Genomic DNA, 17,997 nt, shown 5'->3' with positions numbered 1-17,997 from the left:
AAAAGGAATTCCACCCACAAAGATAGTTAATTCTCTGGCAGCAGCAGAACCTCAAAACCACTTGTCCCCGATGGAACTGACAGTCGTAAGTGATGGGGACACACAGTGATTGGAAGGAAGCATTTACGGGGTGTGCGCTGCGCCAGGAACCTACGTAGACCGTGCCATGGTCACATGACCGATGACGTGCGCCTATCTTGTTGTAATTTTAAATTGTTATTCATTTGCCTTCTTGTTCACGGCTGATGGGAAAGATGCAGACATTCAGAATTGCGTGGGGTTTTGGGGTTTTGTGTTTTGTTTTTTTTAATGTATTTTTATTGATTTCAGAGAGGAAGGGAAAAGGAGAGATAGAAACATCCATGGTGAGAGAGAATCATTGATTGGCTGCCTCCTGCACATCCCCTGCTGGGCATGTAGCCCACAACCTGGGCAGGTGCCCTGAACGGAGATTCACAAATGCTCAACTACTGAGCCATGCCGGCCAGTCAGCATTGCGTGTTTTAACTAGAGTGGAATCCCCAAAACCTGAGAGCAGCCTGGTGACCACCATACACGTGGGGTCTATCCCTTTCTTGTCACTCCTCGCTGCCACTGCCTCCACACCGGAGGGAACAGCCCAGGTGACCCCACAGAGCACGTGTGGTCGCCATGCTCATCGGCACGGTACCTGTGACCACACAGTGCCTGTGAAGGCGGGGTGACCTGCCCCGCGGCAGGGGGAGGGCGGAGCCCAGGTGTCCTGCCCTCCCCGTGGGGGAGGGGGGGTCTCTCACAGATCTCTGCTTCCTGGAGGAGAGCGGTCCTCACGGGTTTGAAAGTGTGTGGCCGCCAGCTTCTCAGCAGAAGTTCCAGGAAAGATGCCGCGTCTGGGAGCTGAGGGAGGCAGGTCCGGGGAGTCAGCCACGGTGACCAGCACCTGGCGATGCTGATGGCGCCCAGCACCCGGCGGTGCTGATGGCGACCAGCACCCGGCAGTGCAGATGGCGCCCAGCACCCGGCGATGCTGATGGCGCCCAGCACCCGGCGATGCTGATGGCGCCCAGCACCCGGCGATGCTAATGGCGCCCAGGGTGGGGTTGGGGGGATGAGTCTTGTAGCAGCGTCCGAGTTCCTGGTGGTTCCCGGCTGGAGGCTGAGCTCCCAGACTTGTTGGGCAGCTGCCCGGGACTCGGACAAACATCCCCGTCTGTTCCTGAGGCATCGCCTGCCTGCTCACCACCTGAGTCACGGATGCCCCGTGTGGCGTGAGTCATCCTTACACGGTTGACCGCGTGGCTCGTGTGCCGGGAATCGTCCGCCCACACCACGGCCATCGCCTGCCAGGCACGGCCCCTTACCAGCCGGCTTCCTGTGAGTCTCGGAGAGAACATTCCACACAGACTCTCGGATGCCCATCTGGGTTCTCACGGCAGCGGACACCTGTCCACCCCTGGCCCCTGGGATTCGGACCCGGGAGAGGGGTCGGTTCCGGCACTGGTCCCAGCCTGGCACAGGGGTCAGGGTTTCGACAGCCATGGACTCTGGTCTGAGACGTGTTTCTACCGGAAGAGAACGGTTCAACTAAGACACTGGTTCTTCCCATGCCCTACGTATCATAACTGATCATTTTATCACACCGTCAGGGTTCGGGAACTGCGGCTCCCTTCGCTTTTAGAAAAGGCCTGTATGATTCACAAAACTTGAGTGAGTCAAGGTCAGTAAGGACTGTAATGAGGCCACAGCTAAGAAGCGGCATTTGTGTAAAATACCTAACACACGCATGGTACCTGCTTCAGTCTTTAAAACTGCCCGAGCCAGCGGAAAGGCCCTGGGCCCTGGGGACTTTCTTTGAAACACTCCCACCTAGTGGATGAGCCTTTTCATTACACCTTTTAGGAAAATGGTACAACTATCAGATGCCTCCAAGGTTTAACTTCATCAACAAAGAGGCATGTTTTGGGTGTTTTTAAATCCATCTCACACACAGCCAATTCTTACTCTCCACACGGGAACTTAACGTGTTATAATGTAAACATGTCTCCCCCAGAATTATGCTTCCGCTCCCGAAACGTGGGCTTTGAGACAGAGAAGAGAGGCGTGTAGGAAGTCAAATATACAAGCCTCAGATCTCAGAGGGATCCCGGGCTCAAATCTCTTGAGATGCCCTGTGTGCGAGTGACAATCAGGCCTTGGATGGATGAGACGGCGAGGGAGACAGGCGGTTACGACAAGACGTAGACCGAGTCTGCAAGGAGGTGCAGGCTCAGTAGGACTGGCTACGTGTCCGTCCAGGAGGACCGCGATGCAGCACACTTACCAGTTTATTTCAATGATTGCTTTTTAGGCCGTATCATTCCACGGCTGATATGCACATACAACATTGTTTCCCCGTGTATGTTTTGACCCCATCTCTAAAAACCAAGTTCTTCTAAACATGATCCATCAGTCAACCTTGACCCCAAGCTCGCCTTCCTTCAGCATTTCTGAGAGAATGTGACGGGGGAGGGGGAAGAAATGTACCAGCGTGGCTCGAGCCCGGGTTCGGGAGTCAGACAGCTCTGTCTCCAACCACTGGCCACACTCACCAGGGAGCGTCCCCGTGCCTCCATTCTACAAAGAGAAGGTTGTTCCGGACGGACGTCAACCGCTAACGTATGTAACGTGCTTAGTACACATACAGCACTTTCAAAATTCACAGTTTCCGAGAGATGGTCTGCTGAGCCCCGCTGGGAGTCCCAGTTACCCAGCGGCCTTATTCGAAAGGACAGCTATCGGCCATTTTCTTGAAAAGTGACATTTCTGTGTTGGCTTACAAATAACCAGATGAGTGTGCATTCGCCTCGGTTTTACATTAACCTTCAGTATAGAACTTAACCAGCAGAGGATATGTTGGAGACATTGATTGTAAATGGTCTATTGCAGTGGTCGGCAAACTCATTAGTCAACAGAGCGGCAAACCATGGCTCGTGAGCCACATGTGGTTTGCCGACCACTGGTCTATTGTAAATACAGGCATTCAAATAAAAATACTGTCTTTATACTGCATTTATACCTCATTTATACTTTACAAATATAGAGTTCGCTTATAATGGTCCAGGACCAGAGGCCACTGTAGGTAAGGCTGATAGGTAAATTCTGATCTTCGTCTGGACAGAAAAGAAGACAAATGCGTGTAGAGTTCACGAAGTCAAACTTTTATTTGGAAAGTTGAGTCTCATGTATAATGAAAATAGTTTTAAACCGTACGTATTCACAGGCATAGTACAAACACCACCTACAACACAAACACATTTCAATAAAGTTCTGCTATGAATATCAATCTAAGTAAAAAAAAAAAAAAAGCAATGCGGTAAGCCAGTTGCACACACCTTTCATCTCTACTGATGACACCATCACATAGTGTAAGACACAGCGAGGTCAGCTTCACCTCCGCGTGCCCACGGCCCCGGGGAGCCCCCCGTGTCCAGCCTACCACAGAGTGCACACCAGCCCCTTAGGACCCACCCCACCTTGTGCCAGGAACCCTATCTTAGTGGCATGTAAACAGAGCTAGGGTTTCGACGGGCAGCCGTGTTTTCAATGCTTAGAAAAGCCAAACAACATTCCTCATGATCGGTCTCTCTCTTTAGCTCATCTCCATGAGTATAAAATAGGAAAAAAAATATTATTTGAGGCTTCCCGCACAATTCCATTGTGCTTTTACATTTCTACAAACGTGGGGACATCCAAAATAGCAGACGCCTTTACACAAATAGAACAAACCCAGCGAATTCACATTGGCTCATGAACATACGTGCAAAGCTCATGAAGTCACTTCTGTGTAGCAAAGACCCTGCTTCATTCTCGTCGGACTCGTCATTATCGGTGGCGTGTGCGCATCGCGCTGCTCACGGAACAGCGGATCTACTTTGTTTCCTGTAGGTTTGTTTTCCTATAAAAATATATTTATGTGCTCACAGGAAAGCGTTGCGTGGGTGTGCGTGGGGTGACTTTTCGATACATCATCAGAGTATGGGTTTGCTTACCAAGTTCAAAGGCATCTTAGCTTTTATTATTTTCAGATTTTTCTCCATAAAGAAGAACACCCTGTGACAAAGAGAAGGTAACTGAGATCATTGTTAGCACTTGAGAGTTGAGACCTTTGAAGCAAAGGGGTCCAGCAACGTGCCTATGTCGGGGTTTCTGTACAAAGTCGGTGCTGGGACTGGGAGGGATCTGGGGTCTCCCCAAGCCTCGGTCATTCCACCAAGAGTCCTCGCGAGAATACACAACCTGTTACGTCAAAGAAACACCGACAGTGGATGCGAGAAAGCCAGTCTCGGATCTAGTCCTTCTGTGCGGACGTTCCCAGGAGAAGAGGTCACGGGAGATGAGGAAGGTCGTTGGAGGCAGTCGTATTTTCCACGTCCCTTGGTTTGGGCCACTCGGAAGGGACCTCCTTGCTCCCCAGCTAAGGGAGCGCTAAGATTTCGGACAAGGAAACACGTGGCCACTGTGTTGACTTCTAACTGGAGGTTATTAAATTCATCGCAAACGAGCTCCCGATGCTTTTTGGAGATCGCTTCCTATTTATACGATTCCCTTAAGACCTGATGACAAAAAACAGGAACTAAAGTCGCCGAGGAAGGAAACTCCCGAGTCACGACCTTGGCCTCGTCAGGAGCCGGGGACCAGGATTCCCCCCAGAGCCGTCAGCACGTGAGGATCCCGCCTCCAGAAGAGCGGATCCTTAGAAACCAGATGCGGACAGAGTTCGGGGTGCACCCACGGGTGTGCGGGTCCCCACCCCCACAGGACGAGGACCAAGGCTCTCTGCTGGAAACACGTACTTGGGGTGAGGTTGGGGGGGACGCTCTGATCCTGACCCGTAAGTCACTGTTTTAACTAAGACATTCTTTCCTGCCCATGCATTTTGGACGACACACGAGGTTTAAAACGACAGATAGATAGATAGATGCAACAAATACCAAAGTCAAGGGTTTAGCTAGCAGGGACGCCCACAGCCACAGCTCCAAAGGGAAGGCAGAATCTGGGAACCAATTTGGCGTAAACGCGGTTAAGGGTGAGGGTAAGCGCCGTTTCCACACCTTGAGAGCTGAGCACTGCAGGTCGCTGACGCGCATGCACGAGCCTTCATCTCTTCCTACGCGTTCTCATGGACAATTTTAGATGGAAGGGCAGCCCACGTGCCAGGAAATGAATCCCCTCTCCTGGCGCTGACATCGCCGGGAGAACACGGAACACGCCCCCAAACACGGCCAGCCCGTGACGGAGGGACGTGTGTGAACGGCTTCTCCTCGGGGCTGGGGTCGGAGCACACGCCCCCCAACAAAACTTATGTTGAAAAAATAGGAAGACGTTCCCTCCATATCTACGGGACGTTTTCCTGTAAGACCCTTGGCGGAAGCCATGCAGACAGACTCCAGGAGCTTTGTGCAGAGCCGTGTGTGGGAGCCGCACGGCCCGGGCGTGGCCCTGGGGTGGTGGGAACGGCGTCTTTCCTGTCCTCTGCTACGCACACGGCGCTCTCGTCCTCCCTCTCACCTCCAACCCCCCCTCCTACGGTGTGAACATCAACATGGATGCGCTAGGGAAACAGCAGGAGGTGGAGCGTCGCGGTGGGAGCGGAGATGTCACGGAGCCACGGCGACCACCCTGGGCAGTGCATGCAAGGAATCACCATCTTCCCTAAGCGGCCTGGGACGCGGCCTCTCCTGCAGCTGAATTTAGTCCGAGGAAAACACACCAACGGGACGTGTGCCGGTATCACAGCCGACAGGAACGGACAATTCCCGCTGACGCTGAGGAAGTTCGGCTGCTGTTTCAACGGGACTGTCTCCGGGCGAACAGCGCTCCGTAAGCACTAGCGGGCCGGGCTCCTAAGACTTCTTCTAAACTTAAATAATAAACTCTGCATACAGACAGCCAACGGTTTTAATGAGACATTCATCTTCCTCTTTACACTTAAATAACCGGCGTGCTCCCCCATCTACCGTCTAACCTGCAGGGGAGCAGTCTCCCCGACGCCCCAGCGAGGAGCCCACTCGTGCAAACGGAGACCCCGTGGGGCCGCCACGTCCGTGCAAACGCGGCCGGTGGGGACGGAACACACTGACGGACGCTTTGGATTCCTGGAGGTGACCTACACACGGACGGCTGCCCCGTGTTCTGCATGTTCAGCACCGGTAAAGAACACGGACCAACGGCAAGGGGCCCGCGGCGCTCGGCGCGTCGTTATTGTCCGCGGCAGTGCCGTCTGCTCCGCGTGGTCGCAGGGCGTGGGAGTCTGGCTGGAGCCTCTGGCCGTGCTGGGTCCCGGGTGCACGCTCTGGGCCCGCGAGCCAGCAGACAGGAGGTGGGTGGGAACCACTGACGCCCACACGAGGCAGCCACGCTTGCAGGGGGAACACGGCCCCCACGCTTGGAGGCGACGCGGGCAGGGGGACCGTGGCTCCCACACGTGGTGGCCACATGGGCAAGGGACCGTGGCTCCCACAGGCAGTGGTCATGCTCGCAGGGGGAGCGTGGCTCCCACAGGAATGGTCACGCTCGCAGGGGGAACGTGGCTCCCACGTGTGGTGCCCACGCGTGGCACTCACGCGCGCAGAGGGAAGGTGGCTGTGGAGCTGCCGTTGCTCTCCACCGAGCCCTTCTCCTTGGAGCCGGCGTAGGCGCCGATGAAGGACCCGTCTTCGCTGAACAGGCCGTGGTCCCCGTCCCCATAGGGGACCAGGCTGTCGGCGCTCTCCGTGGCCGGCAGGTCCCGCGTGAGGGACCGAAGGCTTCCCTTCAGAGGCTTCTCGTCGCTGTCGCTGGGGGAGAAGAGAGAGCAGGTCAGCAGCCTCGAACCGGAGCTGCTCCCGCAGAGCGGGAGTGGAGCAGAAGTCTGTGCTCAGGGTGTCGTCACCCTGGGAGACGGATGCACTGTCACAGACACACGTTTCTACAGTCACAACCCCTCTGTGCCATTCTGAGCAACTATTTTCCTTTTTAAAAAATATTTTTTTATTGATCTCAGAGAGGAAGCGAGAGGGAGAGAAAGAAACATCAGTGATGAGAGAGCATCATGGATCGGCTGCCTCCTGCACGCCGCACCCCGGGCATGTGCCCTGACCGGGAATCGAGTCGTGACCTCCTGGTTCACAGGTCAGCGCTCAGCCCCTGAGCCGCGCCGGCCGGACCTATTTTCCATTTTTCACAGCAGCTCCGCTCCCCTTACAGCCGGCAGCTTCCTGAGAAGCCTGGTGCCTCCTGCTGACACAGCACAGCGGCTGCCTCCTGGGCTGTTCGAACTTCGGGACTCGGGATCCCCAAGTCCTCACCTTCTGTCTTACCTTGGATCGGATATGTTCCCCCAAATCCTCCCAAAAAAATCACTCTTTTGTTTAGGTTACTCAGTGAAGTTCTCTTTCTTGTAACTAAAGACGTTAATTTAATAGAGTGTATAAACTCAGGTTTGTTAAATTTTTTTAAATGGCTGGCATTTTTAGAACATTAGCATCCTATACTTATGGTTTGGGTTCTATTCTTAAAAAAAAAAAAAAAAAAAAAAGCAACTGGCCCTGGCCGTGGTTGAGCACCATCCCGTGCACCAACAACCTGCCAGTTCGATTCCTGGTCAGGACACACGCCGGGTTGTGGGTTCCATCCCTGGTCAGGGTGGAAGGAAGCCAACCAATGTCTCTCTCTCTCTCGCTCTCTCTCTCTCTCTCCATCTCTCTCTCCCTCTCTCTAAGAATGTCCTTGGATAAGGACTAAAGGATAGTAATACTAATAAAAATATTTTCAAAACCAGCTCTGAGTTAGTGAAATGTCTATAACACAACACAGTCTTCTGAATTCCTGATCAGGATTTACTTTAAGTACGGACAACGATCACCCTGTAAAAGGTCGTATGCCAACCTAAACAGCTTCATGAAACTGGAAAAGGATTGAGACATGTAGGGGGCACGTGGCCATCGGGGCTGTGGGCCAGGGTCCGGCCCTCACGCTGGCGGCCAGGCCAGGGCACTGCCCTTCCCCACCTCATGCGACGCATTGTCGCCGAGGAAGCAGGAGTGATGTGTCGCATGGAGCCAGCGCTCAGGGCCCACGCTTGGTTCCTGGTCTGTGGGGGCCTAGGGCCCAACCCCCGCCCCTGGCCAGGCACCTCCGTCACCCCCACCCCAGAGCAGTGAGAGCTGGACACACCACTCGGCGGAAGCACCGTCAGCTGCCCTGACGGATCCGGCCACTGGCTCGGGGCTGGGATTCTGCAGTTACGACGACAGAAACCCTCAGGGCGGCACCTGCTCCAAGCGCACAGGTGAGTGGCCAGGCATCCACGCCCGGGACACGGTCTCCTGGGAGAAGGTGGGGACAGAGGGGTCTCCCCAGGAGCACGCGGTTTGGGGGAGGGATGAGAACGCGCAGGTGAGGCGTGCGTGCGGGTGACCACTGGGTCTGCACCTGTGACCCGAGGAGCCCCGGCCCCGGGCCCGTGCGGGGCGGACGCCTTGCTCACCTGTAGTCACCAAAGGTCTCGTCTTTCCCCGACTGAACGTCCGGGTCCGGGTGCAGGTCCTCCTTGTCCTTCACTGGAGAAGAGAGAAGCGAACAGTGGGAACGTGTTTAGAGGCACGTCAGCCGCGGGGCTGGGCGGGTGACCCGTAACCTCCACGGAGCTCACACCTCCGATGAGACGGGGTCAGGCGTGTCTGTGGCTGGCTCTCGCACCGCCCGTGACCCCGTGAAGGAAAAAGGGGGTTTCCTGGCTCCCCCCTCTTTGTGATCGAGTCCCGGCACGCCGCCGGTTCCCATGTATTCACTCTGCACTCTGTGGCTCCGAGGCTCGGCCGTGGCCGCTGAGGACCCAGGGACCACGCCCACCTGGCGCTCTCCTAACCTTCTGGAAGATGCCACGCCTCACCTCAGATCCCTGTCATTACGCTGAAGAGAGCAAAAGTCAATGACTGACCCGGCCGGCGTGGCTCAGGGGTTGAGTGCCGACCTATGAACCAGGAGGTCATGATTCGATTCCAGGTCGGGGCACAGGCCCGGTTGAGGGCTCGATCCCAGTGTGGGGCGTGCAGGAGGCAGTGGATCCATGGTTCTCTCTCATCATTGATGTTTCTCTCTCTCTCTCCCTTCCTCTCTGAAATCAATAAAAATATGTATTTTTTTTAAAAAGTCAGTTAGTTGCCCTGCTCTCTCACTAGAACCGTCAGAATATTCGGGTCCATATGATGTCTCACAGGAGGTGTGTTCTGAGCAGTGGGACATGGGACATGGGACGTGGGACACAGGCCCTGGAGGGTCTTGCCTCACTCGCTAGGGAAATGCAAGGAGAGCGCCTTCCTCGCGGCACCGCCCGCACGTCAGCGACCCTGCGCCTCCCTCCTGCCCACGGGATGAAGCCCTGACTCCTCTCTCTGAGGAGCATCCTCTGACGGAGCCCCGTTAGAATCTGGAGGGGCCCCACTTTGAGATGACTATTCGTGAGCGGTACAGAAAGCGAGTGTGAACGGCGAGTGGGAACCTGGGCCCTCCCCATGCTCCAGCCCCCCTCCCACGTGGGCAGGCAGTGAAGGCCGCCTGCGAGTGGACCGAGACCGTGGGAGTTTGGCCAGCAACTCGGTCCCCGACCCGCCAAAGAGAAACGGTCCCTAACGTGAGCCTGGATTGTAACAGCTGGTGTTTTTCTGTTGTTGTTTTTTAAGTACATTTTTATTGACTTTAGAGAGGAAGGCAGACAGATAGAAACATCAATGATGAGCGAATCACTGATCGGCTGCCTCCTGCACGCCCCCCACTGGGGACTGAGCCGTAAGCCGGGCATGTGCCCTGACCGGGAATTGAACCGTGACCTCCTGGTTCATAGGTTGACGCTCCACTAATGAGCCACACCAGCCGGGTCAGCCCATGTTTTGATCTCACACAGCTTGCACATGGGCCTGCCCCCGCCCCTGCATGCCTTGTTTTTCTCTGCTTTCTGTCCTCTGTAAAACTTTGTGTTGGGAAAGTCTGGGTGGTGGTGAAACCACAGCACCTGATGTGGGCCCGTGGCAGGCCGAATGGGACTTAGTGGGACAACGTCACTGGTGGCAGCAGGTTTGGCGGGAAAGGTCCCTAGTCAGCCCCACTGTGTGCACCTAAGTCCCAATAAACCCACGTCTTTCTCAGGCAGTCCCCCAGTGATTCCTTTGGACCCACCAACAGTACGCTGAGGTTCCTGGGACCGCAGCACGATGCATCACAGAACACAGGGTCTCTATAAAGCTGCAGTGAGTTACCCAGGACAGTCATCAGTCCTGAAAACCTAATTCACAGCCATCCCTCTTCACAGAGAGAAAACGAGATGCATAACTGCGTAACTGTTACAGAAACTTAGACGTTATGCTCATTTGTTTGTTCAATATGAGGGTCCCCAATAAGCGTGTGCTGGACGAATCACACGCCCTAATGTGAACATCATCAAACTACAGCCTCGGGTGCAACCCCTTCCTCCGTAAAGGCATCGTGGACACCAAGGAAAAACAACAGGAACAAAACACAATACGCACCTCTGAGTAAGAGAAAAGAAATTTGGAAATGGAATGAAATGAAGGCAAAAGCAACCATTAGACTAAGATGGGTTTTATTGACATTTTATGTGCCCCTGATGCAGGGGCAGCGTAGCTGACATCGGTCAGAGTGGTGAGAAGTGCACCCCCAGCAACGGGTTGGTTGACTCTGCTTGGTTGACTAGCGGGGCCGGTGCTGTTAGAATGCATTAGTGCAAAGAAACCCCTGGGTCTCAGATGTGACCAGAGGGATCCTTCCTTCTTGATATATTAAAATGTGGGTCTGTGTGTGACTCAGTAACAAGTCTCCTCAACATCTTTGATATCTTACAAATAAAAAGGAGAAGCTTCCCAGATTGAGCATCGAGCTATGAACCAGGAGGTCATGGTTTGATTCATGGTCAGAGCACATGCCCAAGTTGCGGGCTCAATCCCCAGTAGGGGGAGTGCAGGAGGCAGCCGGTCCATGATTCTCTCTCATCATTGATGTTTCTATCTCTCCCTCTCCCTTCCTCCCTGAGATCAATAAAAATATATATATATATATATATATATATATATATATATATATATATATATATATATATTTTTTTTTTTTTTAAAGAGAGAAGCTGGGAAGTGTTGTAAGTCTCCTTAGGGCCCAGGTTAAGTACTAGAAACTGGAAAGGGTGTAACCACCTGGAGACAACACCCCCCTTGGTCAGTTAATATAGGAATGGTTTCTCCTCACAGTACCAGGCGTCCTCAAACTACGACCCGGGGGCCACATGCGGCCCACCGAGGACATTTATCTGGCCCGCTGGGTGCCGCTGCCTGTCCTGCTTAGCAGCCGACTCGTCCCGGGCCCGCAGTGCGCACAGGAATTTGTTCATAGTTTTTTTTTTTTAAACTATAGTCCGGCCCTCCAACGGTCTGAGGGACAGTGAACTGGCCCCCTGTTTAAAAAGTTTGAGGACCCCTGCAGTACACTGTATCTCTAATGTGCTCATGTAAATTTAACCTATATATGTAATTAGAAGATAAGAGACATCTCTGAAGAGTGCCCCCTAGAGAAAATATTTAATCAATTGGAAGTTCTATTAAAAACAAACTTATCTGTTCATCTGTTGCTTTTTAATTTTATTTCACATAGGAGTGAAATCGCATGGTCCTTTTCCCTTTCCGTCTGACCTATCCACTTGGCATGACACCCCCAAGACTCACCCATGTTGCCACAGATGGCAGCATCCCGTCTTTTTCATGGCTGCGTAGTACTCCGCTGTGTATAGGTACCACGGCTACATCAGCCACTCGTCCCTCACAGGGTGCTCCGGCTGTTTCTGTGAGTGCATTGTTGCCCCAATAAACACAACAGAAAGAGGAACCCTCTACCTGAGTACTTCCCGCCTCGGTTCCTCTTCACGAAGCAGACGGTCAGCAGCACGAGTGTGAGGAAGGCGATGGCGCCCATCAGCCCGATGAACCAGCCCTGCGTGGCGATGTTGTCATACAAGCCGGCGTACTCTGCACACAGAAGTCACACACTCAGGGCCGGAGAGCCAGCAGCACTGGGCCCCTTTGGGGGAAGTGACACCTCATTTATAAACACACAAAACAGCATCCGTTTTGTTTCTCCTTCCAGGGACCCTGGAGGGAAGGGGACCTGGAGGACACTTCCCGGGGAGAACGCGGACAAAGGGCGCGTTCTGGACCGGGAACGGCCCCTCTGGCCGGGTCTGAGTGGGGGGACAGAAGGCAGCGGACAGGCAGGCAGTCGAGGCGAGCACGCAGCAGCGGAAGCGCAAGCAGAAGCCACCTCGGTCACTGCGGGTTGCCATGGTGATTCTGGGGTCCGAGTTTCTTTTGTTTTTCTTTTTAGTTTTTGTTATTCACGTGTGTTAATAAGCAGGAGCTAGTTTAGGCAAGTATTCCAGAAAGAGCAGTCAGGGCGAGGGCTCCGTGGAAAGTTTTTCATCTGGATAGTTTTAAACGCTATGCTGACGCCCTGGCCGGTGTTGCTCAGTGGATAGAGCGTCGGCCTGTGGACTGAAGGGTCCCCAGTTTGATTCCAGTCAAGGGCACGTACCTCGGTTGCAGGCTCCTCCCCAGCCCGGGCCCTGGTCAGGGCGCGTGCAGGAGGCAACCAATCGATGTGTTTCTCTCACATCGATGTTTCTCTCGGTCTTTCCCTCTCTCTTCCACTCTCTCTAAAAATCAATGGAAAACTATCCTCGGGTGAGAACTTAAAAATACCAAATAAATAAACAAACCGCTATGCAAAACAAATGGAAATTGCTTCCTTATAGCCAGCACACTGCACACTTTTACCTTTAAGGCGGGGAGGGGGGCCAATTCACAATCTACAGGACGCAGGGGTACTGTCCAAGGCTGCCCCAGCAATCCCATTCCTCACCTCTCCCTCTCGCCTCAATCACATCTTCAAAAATGCTATTGTTCCCAACCCAGTTCTTAGGCAGGAGGCGGACTGCGTGTTCGGCTCCGGCCTCAGGCACCTCGGGGGGCTGAACCTTTTCGGTGGCATTCACTCCTTCCGAGAGCTTCCCGAGACCTCTGCCTGAGGACGTACACGGGGAGAGCACAGGAACCGTCAGCATTGCGAAGCGGGCGGAAAGGTGGGAAACAGAGAGATGGTTATTCGAGAGGAAAAAGAGAGCCGCTGGCAGCACCGCTTCCCCGGAGGTAGTTCCTGAATTATCAGGAGGATCAATACAATCAACACGTCCTATTTTCTTCTTTAGTGTACTGGAATTCGGTAAATGCCTGGAGGTGGATACATGGCCTGTTGGTTTGATGTACAAGCTGGTAAGTAAATGCTGTACATGCTCGTAAGTCTACCTGGTCAGGTGAATGGTTCAAAACAGACAGGGACCTCAAAAAGATGGCATGTTGCCATTTTGCGGAATTTGAACGCTCACGCGCCTGGCAGGAGGCGGGATGTGGCCATGGGGGCTTGTCACTGGAAGCACAGGCCACCCTCCCTCTATGCGGCTGCTTTCTGCCTTGCTGGTCTCCATAGATACCGATGGAGCAGCATCCGGGTACGGCCGCACGTTAAGTGCGGGAAGTTTGTAGGGACTTAAGCAACGTAAAGTGCAGGTTTCCAGGCACATTTAATCAAAATGCACTGAGACTTGGACGTGCTCTGAGAAACTGACACTTTTCCAGGAAAAACATGAGTGTGCCAACACAGTCATGGCAAAAACTCATCGTTGCAGAGAAAAACATGAGTCAAGTGTGATTAAAGGATACCCTTAATTTCTGGTCTTGCTACAAAATATCCAAAATACCTATGTTTGCTAAGAATCAGCTCAACAGACTAAACGGAGACCGGAAAACGTTAACCACTCATTCGGAAGTAAAATATATTCCCTGTGCTGAGGGGCCATGAGACTCTGTTTGCAATGGGATACGATGTGACATGCTGAGCTTTCGTTATAACATTCCCAAGGAGGAGGGAGCGATGCAGAGTTTCTGATGACAAAGGGCCTCGCCCGCTACCGACGGCACCTGGGCGGGGGGTGGCAGTGACATTCGCGGAGCAGAGAGTAAGCCTGAGCGCCATCGAAACAGAGGGCAGTTAGTTTTGGCTGTGAGAAACAGAAGTGTTAACAGACCATTAAGTACCACAAGCATTTGAAAAACAGAGAGGTGTTTTGTTCAGACCATTAAAGGCACCCAGAAGCCTATTTCTGACGAACCCCACCTTCTCCCTCTGAGATTATGGACCGTGGACATCGGAGGGACAGACAATAACCACAAAAAAGGCAGACCCGTTCCTGAATGCGTGTGCTGTTGAGGCAGAGCGAGAAGAAAGACACGCAGAAATACAGCCCAATTTGACAAAAGGCATCATTTGGGGAGGGTTTTGTGATCTCAAGATACAGCTCCTCGGTGGAAATGTATGTGTGTGTTTTCCCGAAGATCACGCTGAAATCCAGCGGGAGGGGTTCCCGGCCATCTCCCTTTCCTGCTTCCCGTCCCCAAATATCCCTCCAGGTCCGATGGCGCGGACCTCACACAGGCCCTCCGTTCTCACTCTGCTTTCTCATTTCTCCCCTGAGGCCCTGCTGGTGTCAGGGTAAGCTTAGCAAGAACACGGCTCACATCGTGGTTGGAGAAATCATTGGGGGAGAGAAGTGGTTCTGAGTTGGAAAAAGAAAAGCGCAATTAAATTAGACAAATTGTGCAAATGAAACCAGACTGACTGGCCATTGCCAGGTCAGACATGCGACACCAGCCACGGGACAGAAACATAAGATGGGTGCATGAGTCAGCGCGGGTAGGGGTCCGACGGGGAAGTGAAATGTGTTAGATCAGTGTTGCACATCGTCTCACAGGGCAAGAGATAATTTTTTTTTTTTTTTGGTCTGGAAACATTTCCAAAAGGAAAATATCCTCCCACTAACCTTATGAATAACTTTATGTCCTCACGGCCCCTGTTTTCATTAAGTCAAACGGCAGTCCCTGACCTGATACACACTGAGCTACCCCTGGCTGACGGTCGTGCAGAAACCCATACACTGAACCAATGTGAACTTTACGAACAAGAGAAATACATTCTGGGTCGATGTGGGTGGGGAACAGGAGGGCGACAGTCCGAGGTCACAGGACCCCTAATTTGTAGCACGGGCACTCCTTCCTCGGCATAAATATCACGGATGCAGATGTGTCCCCTCAGCTCCTGTACTTACTGCCCTCTCCCAAGGTGGCCGCTTCCTCCGTGACGGGTTTCCCGCAGCCCCGGGACGTGCAAGCCCTCACGTAGAACTTGTACTTGGTGGTGGCGTTGAGGTTCGACAGACGCCAGCTGGGCTTGGACGGGGCCCTGATATTGACGTCATTTAGCTCTCCGATCTCATCGGTGTCGTTTACTAGGAGACAAAGAACCATGCCTGAGCCCCGGCCGGCGTGGCTCAGCGGCTGAGCGTCCGCCTATGAACCAGGAGGTCCCGGTTCGATTTCTGGTCAGGGTACATGTCCGGGTTGCAGGCCAGATAGATCCCCAGCGTGGGGCGTGCAGGAAGCAGCTGATCCATGATTCTCTCTCATCATTGATGTTTCTCTCTCTCTCTCTCTCTCTCCCTTCCTCTCTGAAATAATAATAAAAAAAATTAAAGAACCATGCCTCACGTGGCAGTTGTAATAATAAAAGTGCCACCACCCTTAGTTTTGCTTCTCTCTGTGCCTGGGTCTGCCCAGCACTGATGTTCATAGCTACCACCTCACTTCCTTCTCCGAGGCTGAGCACGGGCCAACTGAGGTCCTGCTGGATCGAGAGCTAGTTGTTGGCTCTAAGTATCTTATAAATAAACACTAGAGGCCCGGTGCATGAAATTCGTGCACGGGGGTGGGTGTGTCCCTCAGCCCAGCCTGCACCCTCTCCAATCTGGGACCCCTCGAGGGATGTCTGACTGCCCATTTAGGATCCTGGTAGGATCGGGCCTAAACAGGCAGTCGGACATCCCTCTCACAATCCAGGACTGCTGGCTCCCAAATGCTCGCCTGCCTGCCTTCCTCATTGCCCCTAACCGCTTCTGCCTGCCAGCCTGATCACCCCCTAACCACTCCCCTGCCAGCCTGATTGATGCCTAACTGCTCCCCTGCCAGCCTGTTTGCCCCTAACTGCCCTCCCCTGCTGGCCTGGTGACCCCTAACTGCCCTCCCCTGCAGGCCTGGTCACCCCCAACTGCCCTTCCCTGCAGGCCCGGTTGCCCCCAACTTCCCTCCTCTGCTGGCCTCGTCACCCCTAACTGCCCTCCCCTGCAGGCTTGATTGCCCCCAACTGCCCTCCCTTGCAGACCTGGTCCCTCCCAACTGCCCTCCCCTGCTGGCCATCTTGTGTCCACATGGGGGCAGCCATCTTGTGTGTTGGAGTGATGGTCAGTTTGCATATTACTCTTTTATTAGATAGGATTACACACATGTTCCCTGCTACCCGGCAGCATGTTGTTTTCACTAACCTAGGGTTTGGCAAACCTTTTGGAAAAGGACTAGACTGTAAATATGTTAGCCGTTGGGACCCCCACCACCCCGATCTTAATGTGGACACCGCCATGAGAAACGGCTTTGGACAAACATAAACGAATGCACGTGGCTGTGTTCCAATAAAGTTCCCTTTATAAAACCCGGCGGTGGGCGGGCTGTGCCTCTGAGCCAGTCCTACAGGCCCCGCCCCAGCACGAAGCTCGCTGCCTGCAGGGCGGTCCGAGGCCTCCGCAGACGGGCCAAACGCTCCACACAACATGGAAACATCGACTGGTGGCTGAATCCAACTCAACTTTCTACCTACTTATCTGGTACTGCAGCAGGTAGCCAGTGAGGTTTCCGTTCAGCTTCCTGGGGGGCCCCCAGGCCAAAGTGGCCGTGTCTTTGTCCACTTTGATGACCTTGAGGAAGGTTGGCTGTTCGGGTACTAAAAACAAGAACAGACACTTGGAGAGTTAAAAACGACAACCCGAAGCCCCAGGCGTTGTCATTTTTCATTGAAATCAAGAAGCGAACTCGTGGATCACAGATTCGCTACCATCAGTTCAGCCACTGGAACACCCCACGTGGGCATATTCCCCACGGCCGCTCCCTCACCTCCTTCCGGTGTCTGGAAGACGTAGGGCTCGCTCTCCGGACCAGCGCCCTTGGCGTTGAAGGCCAGGACGGTCAGGTGGAACTCGCTGAAGGCGTCCAGCGCGGGCAGCATGCCCGAGCTCCTCTGGCCCGGGAACCGCAGGACGCTCACCTCTTTGGGGAGCGTTCTCCCGTCCGCCAGGCTTTTCGTCTTCCACCAGTTTATCTGCAATGGAAACGGGAGCCCGTCAGCCTGCCGCCGGCTGGAGCGGGCTCTGGGGCTCCCTCCGTAAGCAGCTGTGGCCGCAGGAAAGGCACAGTCAACACAAGAAGAAGCAGGTAGGAACCTGGTATCCTTTCAGACGCCCGTGCACTCTGTCCTTCGGCACCGAGGACCAGGTCACCTTCGCCAGCGTGCTATTCACCACGTCCACGCCGTGGATCACTGGGGCCGCGTCGGGGTCTGCGGGCAGGAGAGGGAGGTCAGGTCTTGATAGCCCTGAATGTGGCTACGGGACACATTCAAAGCTGATTTTTCACCCGGACAGTGTGGCTCAGAAGTTAAACATCAATCTATGAACCAGGAGGTCATGGTTCAATGCCAAGTAGGGGCACATGCCTGGGTTGCGGGCTTGATCCCCAGTAGGGGACGTGCAGAAGGTGGCTGATCAATGGTTCTCTCTCATCACTGATGTTTCTCTCTCTCTCTCTTTTCTCCCTTCCTCTCTGAGATCAATAAAAATGTATTTTTAAAAAAGCTGATTTTTCACGAGGTGTAACCTCACAAAAGCTCTGCTGTGGAGCCAGTTCCCAGGGAAACAGGAGGTTCTCACCCCAAAGGGGTGTGCTGGTCCACAAGGTGGGCGTGGAACAGGAGGCAGAGCAGGAGGCGTGGCATGGAACAAGAGGCAGG

At 53.8% G+C, this 17,997-nt stretch overlaps 1 protein-coding gene across 15 annotated transcripts in view; it reads right to left on the bottom strand.

Moving 5' to 3' along the window:
* Window positions 1–3,155: 3,155 nt before the first annotated feature.
* The window catches only part of CHL1 (cell adhesion molecule L1 like), a 108,139-nt gene continuing 93,297 nt past the window's right edge, over window positions 3,156–17,997 (bottom strand). For 12 of the 15 annotated variants that reach the window (XM_080672424.1, XM_080672435.1, XM_080672436.1 and 9 more), the window contains 8 exons: window positions 17,432–17,547; window positions 17,106–17,310; window positions 16,813–16,935; window positions 15,215–15,394; window positions 12,916–13,077; window positions 11,895–12,026; window positions 8,486–8,558; window positions 3,156–6,794 (listed from right to left, as the gene is read on the bottom strand). In XM_080672424.1, coding sequence (XP_080528550.1) covers window positions 6,578–6,794; window positions 8,486–8,558; window positions 11,895–12,026; window positions 12,916–13,077; window positions 15,215–15,394; window positions 16,813–16,935; window positions 17,106–17,310; window positions 17,432–17,547 — 1,208 coding nt within the window. In that variant the 3' untranslated portion in view covers window positions 3,156–6,577. The remainder of the gene's footprint in view (window positions 6,795–8,485; window positions 8,559–11,894; window positions 12,027–12,915; window positions 13,078–15,214; window positions 15,395–16,812; window positions 16,936–17,105; window positions 17,311–17,431; window positions 17,548–17,997) is intronic. The other 3 variants (XM_080672428.1, XM_080672429.1, XM_080672430.1) reach the window with 1 other exon arrangement.

The sequence above is a fragment of the Plecotus auritus genome (genome assembly GCF_963455305.1).
Source record: "Plecotus auritus genome assembly, chromosome: 6".
Lineage (NCBI taxonomy): Eukaryota > Metazoa > Chordata > Mammalia > Chiroptera > Vespertilionidae > Plecotus > Plecotus auritus.
The sequence above is the reverse complement of the archived record's forward strand: the minus strand, read 5'-3'. Positions and strand labels throughout refer to the sequence as shown.